Below are 10,553 nucleotides of genomic sequence, written 5' to 3' on the forward strand. Positions count from 1 at the left end.
CTTAGCTTTATAGCATTAAATGTCAATATAGGGGGGGGGGAGAGAGAGAGACTTTAAAACCCCAAGGGGGGTCAAAATTTACGTGCTGTGACTGCTTAATGCAAAGTTAGAACTTATCCTCATTTTTTAACATAACGTTTTTCCCCATGAAAAAGAATGGCTTTAAGATAGCTAATATTGGGGAAAAAATGTGCCTTTTTCCATTTTTTCAAAGTGATCAAAATGCTATTAAATGTGTATTTCTTAGCAAAATTGTGCTTCTGATGCATAATATATACGTAAGCACTCATTTAATACTGCTTTCAGAGATAAATACGTATATTTCTAATAAAAACATGTCTGTTTCAAGCATTTTGAAACAAAACCAGTATTCAAATGTTGACATTTTCCGCAAAAACTTTAAAAAAAAAGGTTTTGACCATCTCTGTACTAAATATAGCAAAGGGCAAAAAGTGAAGCATATAACTCTACAGCCTGGGACAAAAACGTCACAGATATAGAACTGAGTGCGGACTTGTAGGACTCCAAGGCTTGGTAGCTATCAGCGAAGCGTGGTCAGGGAGCAACGCAGGCTGCTCCAGCCTGCTTTAATTTTACAGCCTCTCGGTCTTCCAACGCAGTGCAAACATCGAGTGGCAGCAGTGGCCCTCTGCTTGGCTGCTACGTGCGCCAAATTCCAGGGCTTGGGGTACCAGCAAATAACCTGATAGGCTAAAATGAGCTCACCACATTTATTCCAGGAGTTTGCTCCATACAAGGCTAAACTTTGTATCCGGTCCACCGGGAAGATTATGCCGGGGTAGGGCACCTAAACCCCGAGAAAAAGCATGGCTTTCACTCGTGCTAAATCTGACTGAGTCTGTGGGACACACAGGATCCGGTTCAATGGGTTGAGATTCAGGCCCGAGCGAGATTTTCTTTGCTGTTGCTCAGAGGTTTTTTCTGGGGAAAACCCAAGCAGGTGCTGGCCTGATCGCCCCCCACTCCCCAAGAAGCGGAGCTGGTGCTGGCTAACAGCTGGGGCAGCGCGGCCCCACACAGAGCCGCTGCCCGGCTGAGGGACGGCTACTCGCTGCGGCCTGCGGTGCTGCCAGGGCCACCGGCCTAGGAGCCCACGCAGCCTGGGCAGGCAACGGTGGGGCCAGCACAGGTCATCTCCGGCAGCCCGGCGGAGCAGGGTCCCGTGGTTAAGGCAGGTAGGAGCATCCGTCTCTCTCCGCACTTGCATAGCCATAGCAGTTCTCATGCGTGACAACCCCCCCAGAAGCTGTACAGCCCTGGCACACGGATGACAGTGCTACTCCCGAGGGGCTCAGATACTGTATAAAGCGAAGAACTTTGTAAGTTCTCCACGAGCTAGCCTGTGAATGAAATTTGCAAATGAACACATGTAGCACCTTCCGACAGGTTTGTAAGTCTCTCTTTCTCTCTGCCTCCACCCAATCAAGTAAAAATATTCATTTTAAATGAATAAATGCACTAAGTCTGGTTTGTCTCTTTTCTTTCTTTCTCTCTTTCCCTCCCTCCCTCCTTCCCTTCCTTCCTTGCTGCCTCCCTGCCTGACTTCCTTTTCTCTGTCTTTTCACTCTTTTGTCTCTTTCTCCCTTCCCTTCCCTTCCCTTCCCTTCCCTTCCCTTCCCTTCCCTTCCCTTCCCTTCCCTTCCCTTCCCTTCCCTTCCCTTCCCTTCCCTTCCCTTCCCTTCCCTTCCCAAAGCAGGGTCTAGTCCTGCTTTGCTCTTCAACAGAACAATCTTCCAGATAAGAAAGCAAGAAAACCAGAAAGGTTAGATGGCAAGAAAGGTTAGATGGGACCCTCAGAAGCTACAGAAAACATCCGACTTGTCTTGCTCTAGTTTTTAACAGAAGCAGATTTTTTTTTTAGTTTAGTTTAGCTCCTCCCTGCCAGGCTGCCGTGATGCCCGCTGCCAGCAAGGGCCTGGCAGGCCCCGGTGTGCGAGAGCTCTGCGCCACGCTGAGCCACTGTATCAGCCCTGGCAAAGGGCAGTCAGCCCTCGATGGCTGCTTTTACTCTTTTTAGCAGGAAGAATTCTTCCTCCTCCAAGTCTGGTGACCAAAGAACTTTTTGCTTATTTTCTGACTGGCACCTCACCCACACCCCCTGCCCACGGGCCCTGGGCCCGCAGTTAAGCTCGGGATTGGGCCTGCAGCCCCTGCCTGAACCGCGCTGTAGCTGTGCCCATCTCCAGCCCGGCCACTGCCACACCTGTGCCTGGCCACGGCGCGGACCCGGGCCTGCAAAGTGACTCGCCAGCTGGACCTCGGACCTGCCTGGTGATCGCTGGGCCCGGCCCTGACCTGTGGATGGACTTCCCAGCTTGGCCTCGGACCTGCCTCCCCACCGCAGCCCTGCCTGGCCATCCAGACCCCCGGGTGCACCCCGCCGCTGTCCCCGCTCCTCCCCTCCGCCGCCCTGGGGCAGCGGGGGGCTCAGCCCTGCCCTGCGGCTGCCTACCGCACGGCCCCGGCTCTCCGGGAGCCACGGTGGCGGCTCCCCAGGGGTGACGCCGGAGTTACCGGCTTAGGGACGGGGAGAGGTGGCAGGCGTTGGTCCTGTCCGCCGCGGGACAGCTCTGTGTAGGGGGCTTGCTGGATGCAAGAGATCATCTTGGACAAGCTCTTTCGGCAATCGCTATTCAAATATAAGCTGCACAGACTGTTTGAAAAGCTGTTATCAAGTATTTTCCCCATTGTAGTCCCAAGAAAATATGCCTTTTCTTCTTGCTCACTTCTTTCTTACTTAAGAAACACAGGAGTTGTCAAGTTTACCTTCCCCGCTTTTTCCAGAGGATGCCCTGGTCCCTTCAGAGAGAGATGTCAGTGGCTCTTGTATTGTAACAGGCCATTTCTTCAGCGGTGAAGACCCATCTTCAGCGCGTTCATCAAGCATCAGAGCTAGCAAATGCTAACTCTGTCTCAGACACTCTGCCTAAAACCACCAGGACTTGTGATCCGATTTCTGTCTCTTGGGATCCTTCTCTCAGATGTCACCACAGAATTTAATTATCTATGCGGAAAGACAAGCGGGCTCTTTTAGGAGGTCTTTACACAAAGTAGTTAAAACAGTTGCCAGCTCAGCTCAACTTGTGGATTGTGAGGATCAATCCATTTACCTCTGTATTTCTGTGAATCTGTCAGGTGTCTCCATACTGTTCTGTTACTTTACAGCCTGAATTGTCTTATCTATAAAACACCAAAGTAAACAAGCCTAAGGCTTTTGACCTTTGAATTAAAATGTGCCTGGGACATCCTGAAAATCTTACTGAAAGCATCTGGGGGTTTAAAGGAGCTAATTAAATTCGTCAGCACATATAGGATCAGCATTTTCCCGCTTTAAAGGGTCAGAGAAGAAAGTACAGCCCGAATTACCAAACAAGCGATTAATGAGATTCCAAAAAAACGTCAGGGCTGGCAGAGGCGAGTGGGGCTGGGAGGTGGCTGTGGGCTGGCGTGGGACGGGGGCCCCCCCATCCACAGCGTGGGACGCTCCCCAGCCCTGGCGCTGGCCACAGCCACGCTGCTCTGCTGCTGGGAGGGGAGTGGGCTGCCTTAGGCACCATTTCTAGAGCCAGAGACTTAAAAACTCTCAGTCTAGTGTGGCAAAGCTGGGCTACATCGCAGGAGGTGCTGGTTTCTGCCCTGAGCTCCCACGCACAGAGTTTCCCTGGGGTGCCGGGGCCAGGGCTTGCACCCGCCCTGGGGCTGGCATCGGGCTGTGCACAGGAGTGGTGGGCACAGTGGGTCCTGGCCGCATGGGGGGCCAGCGCCGTTGCCCCAGATCCCCCCGAGACCCCCCACGCAGGGCGGCGTGATGGCCAGGGCAGAGCTGCAAATCCGTCCTGCCCTCGGCAAGGAGCCTGATCCTCGCTGCGCTGGAGGTGGCTGCCCTGCTCCCTGCCAGCGCCTGCGTGGCTCATCCCTCCAACGCCGGCTGTCCCTGTCCTCAGACACCAGCTGCAGGCCTGGGGAGGCACACAGGTAGGAGGTGGCAGGGCCGCACGCGGTACACGTCACCAGGCATGCAGCCCTCTAGGTGCTTAGCTCTGAGAGCCTGGAGAGCCTGGAGCAGAGCGGGCAGGCAGACAGGCAGCACACTGACTCTGCTCCAACTCCTAAGAAAAAGGAAAGGTCTTTCTCCAACACCTTGCACTAAACAGCCTTTCTCCTAAGGCTGCTGGAACCTTGAGAGGCAGCCACTGCATGTGTGTGTGTGGGGATGCACTTGTGTGCATATGTGGGCACAAACGCACGCGTACGTATGTGCGTGCACCTATGCACATGTGTGCATGCATGCGTACGTGTCTGCACGTGTGTGTGTGTCTCTGTGTGTGCGTGTGTCTGCGCGCTGCACGGAAGAGGAGCAGATTAAAGCGTTAGGTCACATGGGAGCTACTGCTGGACGGACCCTACCTGGGATTTGGGTTCTTATAGTTAATAGGATCGCTGGAGCTCAAGGCCGTCATCCCATCAAGATAAATGTCTCTAGTGCCCACTTTTAAGCAATCCGAATTCAATTAGGCTAATTGGAAAACAAGTAAAGAAGGATTGCATTAATATGGCCTTACAGCACGAACCTCCACTCCCTCCCTCCGGAGGGATGGCTGAGCGTGGCGAGCCGAACTGTCCGAGCCCTCGCACCGGACCCATGCTGCTCACCACCCAGAAAGGGCTGCCCCGCTGCCCAGCAGCCACGGCTGATGCCATGCCCACAGCCAGGACGGGCGGCGGGGCAGCACGCTCCACGGAGGCTCAGGCACTGTGCCGCACGGGGGCCCGCGCAGCCTCCGTGGGACTCCTGCGTGCCACAGAGCACCTTGTAAGCGGTGGAGAAAACACAGCCAGCTCTCCCAGGGGCAGATAAAGAAAAATCTCACCAGAAAAAAAGCAGGAGGTGACTATCAAGGTACAAATGATGCAGTGACGGGAGGAGGCAGCAGCTTCCTCGTATGTCGTGCTTTCAAGAAGGTTCTTAAACTGCACACTTAGGAACTTCTGGGGGGAAAAAAAAAAAAAGGCAAAGCCAGTTTTTCCAGTTTTTAACAATCTGTTGGATGATACAGAGTATGCGAACTGCAGCAGGGTACAGGTTCCCACCGGGTGAGTATTTCTGCCTTTTCCTTACCCCCCCATCCCCGCCGCCCCATGTCGATTTGCTGTCTGACCTTGAAAGTCCTGTTCAGCTTTCAGGGAGGCGCTCCCTGCTGCACATCACTGGTCTGGAGAGCGATGCCCCACCTGCAGAGTGACTTCGGCTTCGAAGCTCTGCTCTGCAAGGCAGTAATTATTTCAGCTTGACATAAAGAAAAGACAGGAGGAAAGGAAGCAAGAATCTGTGGCATTTTATGGTGCCGATTTCATTGTGTGAAGCCACGTCCCATACATATGTCTCAACAGCACCAACGGGATCAAAACTATTCCCATTTAGTCTTCACTATGCATGCACAGGAAGGAGGTATAGCAGACGGCTGCACTTTAGAGGCGGTCCATCTTGAGAATTTTTGTTAGCTTCCAAACATAATTTCAGCAGTAATTGTTGTAATAATACATTGCAAAAAACTAAAAAAGGTGATGGAATGGGGGCCATGTTTTGGAAAGGCAAGTAACAAATCCCACCTACTTCATCCCCTAATGAATATTCTCAAATTTGATCCTGATTGCCCCTGTAAATTTCCAAAGGCAAATGGTCTTTGCGAAGCTGTGATGTACCACAGTATCAGTTTCTGAGGCTTCATACTAGTATGACATACGTCCCAGGGGACTCTGTGGCAGCAGGGGATTTAGCCAACAGTCAGTACATTAGACCCAAAGGGAAACGTTCAGACAGTTACCTTCCTTTGCCACCCTAAACTCTCTGTGTTAGTCTCCAATTATCAGAGGAACCATTAGACTTCCTCCCTCCCTAGACCTGTGTGATGCCTCATGTGCGTGGCAGGGCACGACAGTCTGTGCCTTAAGCATGGCGAGAGAAAAAGACAGATCTGGAGCTGGAAGAGTCAGAGCTGCTCTCTGCTCTGCTACAGGGGTTTTTTTTTTCAGATTTTTACAGATTGTGACCAAGGGAGTTGCCTCCTCTTTCGACAACTCCACTCCCCTGCCAGAAGGATGCTACAGTGACAAATGCAGTCCCGTACGGAAAATGCAACTGTAATAATCTACTGCTGAGGAAGGAAGATCCTTCTCTATTAGGGAGTAAGGTCTCTTGGGGCGCTGTGTGGGATGCGTACCCTGCTTTGGGGGTGGAAGTCTTTTTTACATTTGCATTGCGATTAGCAGCGAAAAAATTTGAGTCTTGTTCCTGTATTTGACAATTTTGACAGGTGCCCTAAAAGCAGCATCTGTGCCAGGACCCAATGCCCCTTCTGGCACTTACCGCCAGACCAGAGTCTGGCCACAGGGGCTTTGCTCCTTCGTCTCACCTTGCTATCCTTTTTCGCTACAACAAGCAAAAACGATGCCCAAGTTTGCTCAGGGCTTCTGGAGGGACAGGCGAGTTTTGTGCTGGTTGCGAGTGCCATAAAACCCCAGCTCCAAATTAGAAGAAATTAGGGACATTGCACAGTTCATTCATCTTCACTAATAGAGTTCTTGGGAAATACACATGTAGATTAAAGGCACACAATGGCCCCTGGCTGATTGCTTTGAGTACCCTCCAATGCCCCCACAATGGTATTGACTTGCTTTTCATATTGTGCACAAAAGCCACACTAACCTTTTCTTGTCTCCTCTGTTGGCCTCTTCCCTCTTTGCCAACGGATGGCTGAGTTCTTTCGGCCCTGACCCCCGCCCCCAGCAGCAGGCAGCCAAGGCAAACCTCACCTGGAGCTAGCAGGGAAAGCTGAGCACTTCTGAAAGGAACTAACTTCGGGGCATCAGACCACAAACCTTAAAGAGGTGTGGGCACGGGCAGAGGCAAGCACTGCCCATCTTTGTTTTGAAGCGATTCCTGTGGAAAAATCTACACGAAATGCATCCTGTTGGGGCAGTGGGGGGAAGCAAAAATGAAGATTTGTTGAGAGAGGTCATACCTTTTATTAGACTAGCTGATATATCTGAGAGAAGGAGCAGCAGTGGTGTTTTTCATTCACATACACCCTCCTCAGGCTTGAAACGGAAGCATCCTCAAAGCTAAGTGCAGGCTGAAAACCACCTGGATGTTACTGTGTTTGTCACTTAAGCCAGCTGGGACAAAAGACAGCTGGTGCCTCAGAGGAACCGGCAAGCGCTAGCTTAAAAAGTGATAAAGTGATGGAAAGAGAAAAGCAGGAAGAATATTGATGCAGGAAGGAGTATGTCGGAGGCAGGAGACATGATGCCGTTGCCTGGTCAGAATGTGCTGAGTCCACGTCCTCCACCAAGCCGAGGACAAAGTACGGTGTGGGCTTTGGCTCTCTGCCTTACCTCCAAAAGCATTTTGTAGGTCTCCCACGAAGCCGTGCCCTGCCCTCTAGCCTCCCAGCCACGCTCGCGCCGTGGAGGACAGGGTCACAGAAGCAGCTTTTCTCCCAGGGTCTGTCCTATACCAGCATCTTAGAAAACCTCCTCAGAAACGTTGCCTGGCGCTTTCCCCCGACTCGTGGAGGCTGCGAGGCTGAGCCCAGCTCCTTCAGATGTCTCCAGAGTCCATCCTCCCCAAGGGCCCGCAGGCCCTTTCACCCGGCCTGTAAACCTGGCTTGGAAGGCGGCCGGACGCTGGGCACATACCCCCCCAGGGCACCAGAGCGCCGGCTTTCACCCCCAGGGCTTTTACCCTGCGCATTTGGCACAGAACGGTGCCACGGCGTCCTCCCGCACGCCCCCTTTTGCGGCTCCCCACGAAACCGACGCAGTTAAGCAGCGCCTGGGACGGACGCAGGCTGGAGCTGCCAAGCGGGAGCGCTCCGGGGAGGCTCCGAGGCCCGCGGCACGGCGCCGGGCACCCGCCGTCCGCTCGCCCAGGCCGCCCCGGGGCTCCCGCCCCTCCCCAGCCCCTCCACGGAGCCCCGCTCCCGGCGAGCGGCTCCCGCGGCTCCCGCCATCCCGGGCACTGCCGTGCCGGGTCGGTCCCCCCGCGCCCGGCGCACCGGCAGCCGCCTTGTCCCGCGACGGTTCCCGACGGCGCCCGGCCCGGCCAGCGCGGCCCCGGGGCTCCGGCCGCGGGGCTCGGCGGGGCGCTCGGCTTGGGCCAGCCCCCGGGGCCGGCGCGCCCCGCCTCGAGGGCCCCGGATGGCATCGCCCGGCGCCGTCTGGGGCCGGGGGCCGGGGCCGGGGCCGGCAGGGCGGGGCGGGGCGGCCGGCGGGCGGGGGGGCGGCGGGCGCTGCCGGCCGGGCCCTGGGGCTGCCCTGCCTCCCCCGCCACGCCGGAGCGGCGCGGGGGCCTCGCCTTCCCTTTCGCCCGCCGCCCCCCGGCACTCCTCCCCCGCCCCAAGGAGCCCAGCCCGCCGGGCGGCGCCGTGCCAGAGCTGCCCGCGCCGCCCCGGGGCCGGGCGAGACCGCAGCGCCGCGCCGGGGCCCCGGGCCGGCCGCCCCATGCACCCGCCCGGCGCCCTGCTCGCCATGGCCGAGGGCGCCTTCTCGCTGTCGGCTCAGGCGGCGCGGAGCCCCGGCGGGAACCCGTCGAGGCTGCACAGCATCGAGGCCATCCTGGGGTTCACCAAGGAGGACGGCCTGCTGGGCCCCTTCCCGCCCGACGGCAGCGCCGGCAGCGCCAAGGAGGCGGACAGGCGGGGTCCCCGGCACTGCCTCCCCAAGATGCCCGGGGAGCCGCCGCCGGCCGAGCCCCAGGGCCGCGCCGAGCGCTTCCAAGGTGAGCGCGGCGGGCGAGAGGCGCCGGGTCGCGGGCGGGCGCCTCTCCTCCGCGCCCTCGGGCGGGCGCCGCGGGGCGATCGCCCTCCCGGTGACCCGCCTCTCTTCCCCTCCCAGAGCCGTACTGCCCCGGCAGCGCCAGCCCCGAGCTGCCCGCCGGCAGCAGCGGCGAGGGGAAGCCGTCGGACGAGGAGCAGCCCAAGAAGAAGCACCGGCGGAACCGCACCACCTTCACCACGTACCAGCTCCACGAGCTGGAGCGCGCCTTCGAGAAGTCCCACTACCCCGACGTGTACAGCCGCGAGGAGCTGGCCATGAAGGTCAACCTCCCCGAGGTCCGCGTGCAGGTAACGCCCGCCCCGCCGGCCCGGCCCGCGCTCCGGCGCCGGCACCCCCGGCTCAGCCCGGCGCCGGGAAGCCCCCACACGGCCCGGCGCGGCGCGGCGCGGCGCGGCTCGGCGCGGCCCTGCCTCCCCGGCGCCGGGAAGCCCCACACAGCACGGCCCGGCCCGGCCCGGCCCGGCGCGGCCCCGCGTTCCCGGCGCCGGGGGCCCCCGCCTCGGCGTGGACCCGCGCTCCCGGCGGCCGGAGCCGCACCGCCCCGGCGCGCGGGCGGCCCCGCTGCCCCGGCCCGCGGGCCCGCGGACCCAGCCCGGCACCGGCACCGCGAGCCCCGGCCGGTGCGTGGCTGCGCAGCCCCACGGGGCGCCGCTGGAGCGCCGGGCGCGTCTGCAGCTGGCGCCGTCGCCGCGGCCCCGGCCCGGCCCGGCCCGGCCCGGCCGGCGGGGCACCGCGGAGCCCGGGGCCGTGTTCCGTTCGGCAGCCGCGGGGTCGCGCCGCGGGCCGGCCCCGCCGCCCGGCCCGGCCGCTGGCCACGTCGTCAGCGCCGCTACCCGTTGACCGGCGTGTCCCGGCCCGGGGCGGCCGAAGCCGCTGTGCGCCGGGGCGGGCCGGCTCCGCCGCGGGGCTCTCGCTGCGCGGCTTCCCCCGGGCGCCGCTCTCCGCCCAGCGTGGGGCTGCGGGGCTGCCGAGCCCGCGGGGGACGCGCGTCTGAGCCCGCTCCCGCCCCGGCCCGGCCCGGCCCGGCCCGGCCCGGCGCGGCGCGCCGTCTGCTGCTCCGTCGTTCTTCGCCGGCTCCGTTCCGTGTGCGCCGCTGCACCCCGGGGAGAGCCCCTGCCCTCCGTGGGGCAGCAGCGCTGCCGTGCCGCCCTGGGGCCCGGCTGACGCGGCTGTGCTTGCAGGTGTGGTTTCAGAACAGACGGGCCAAGTGGCGGCGGCAGGAGAAGCTGGAGGTGACCTCTATGAAGCTGCAGGACTCGCCCATCCTCACCTTCAACCGCTCACCGCAGGCGACACCCATGGGTCCTCTCAGCAGCAACCTGCCCCTGGAGACGTGGCTCAGCCCGCCTGTGCCCAGCAGCACAGCCCTGCAGACCCTGCCCGGCTTCGTGGCCTCGCCGCAGAGCCTGCCCGGCAGCTACACGCCACCGCCCTTCCTGAACTCTCCGGCAGTGACCCATGCGCTGCAGCCCTTGGGGGCCATGGGGCCACCGCCGCCTTACCAGTGCGGGGCCACCTTTGTGGACAAGTTCCCTTTGGATGAGGCGGACCCGCGCAACACCAGCATTGCCGCCTTGCGGATGAAGGCCAAGGAGCACATCCAGTCCATCGGCAAACCCTGGCAGACAATCTGAACTCCCTCTTCAGCACCTGGGAGAAACCCAGGGGGAAAGCCGGTCCTGGGACCACCAAGG

The 10,553-nt window shown here is 59.5% G+C and overlaps 1 protein-coding gene across 1 annotated transcript; it reads left to right on the top strand.

The window, feature by feature from the left end:
- Positions 1–8,478: 8,478 nt before the first annotated feature.
- Positions 8,479–10,502, top strand: RAX (retina and anterior neural fold homeobox). The gene is made up of 3 exons (XM_072859706.1): positions 8,479–8,800; positions 8,917–9,146; positions 10,041–10,502. Exons 1-3 carry the CDS (start codon positions 8,524–8,526, stop codon positions 10,491–10,493), a joined length of 960 nt encoding a protein of 319 aa, XP_072715807.1. The 5' UTR covers positions 8,479–8,523; the 3' UTR covers positions 10,494–10,502.
- Positions 10,503–10,553: the final 51 nt, after the last annotated feature.

The sequence above is a fragment of the Ciconia boyciana genome, chromosome 4 (assembly GCF_034638445.1).
Source record: "Ciconia boyciana chromosome 4, ASM3463844v1, whole genome shotgun sequence".
Lineage (NCBI taxonomy): Eukaryota > Metazoa > Chordata > Aves > Ciconiiformes > Ciconiidae > Ciconia > Ciconia boyciana.

What these genes read in the sequence shown, in the direction of transcription:
- RAX (XM_072859706.1), top strand. Translation starts at nt 8,524, where the DNA reads ATGCACCCGCCCGGCGCCCTGCTCGCCATGGCCGAGGGCGCCTTCTCG. An exon ending in CCGCGCCGAGCGCTTCCAAG is followed by an intron (nt 8,801 to 8,916) that starts GTGAGCGCGGCG and finishes TTCCCCTCCCAG; the next exon opens with AGCCGTACTGCCCCGGCAGC. An exon ending in TCCCCGAGGTCCGCGTGCAG is followed by an intron (nt 9,147 to 10,040) that starts GTAACGCCCGCC and finishes CTGTGCTTGCAG; the next exon opens with GTGTGGTTTCAGAACAGACG.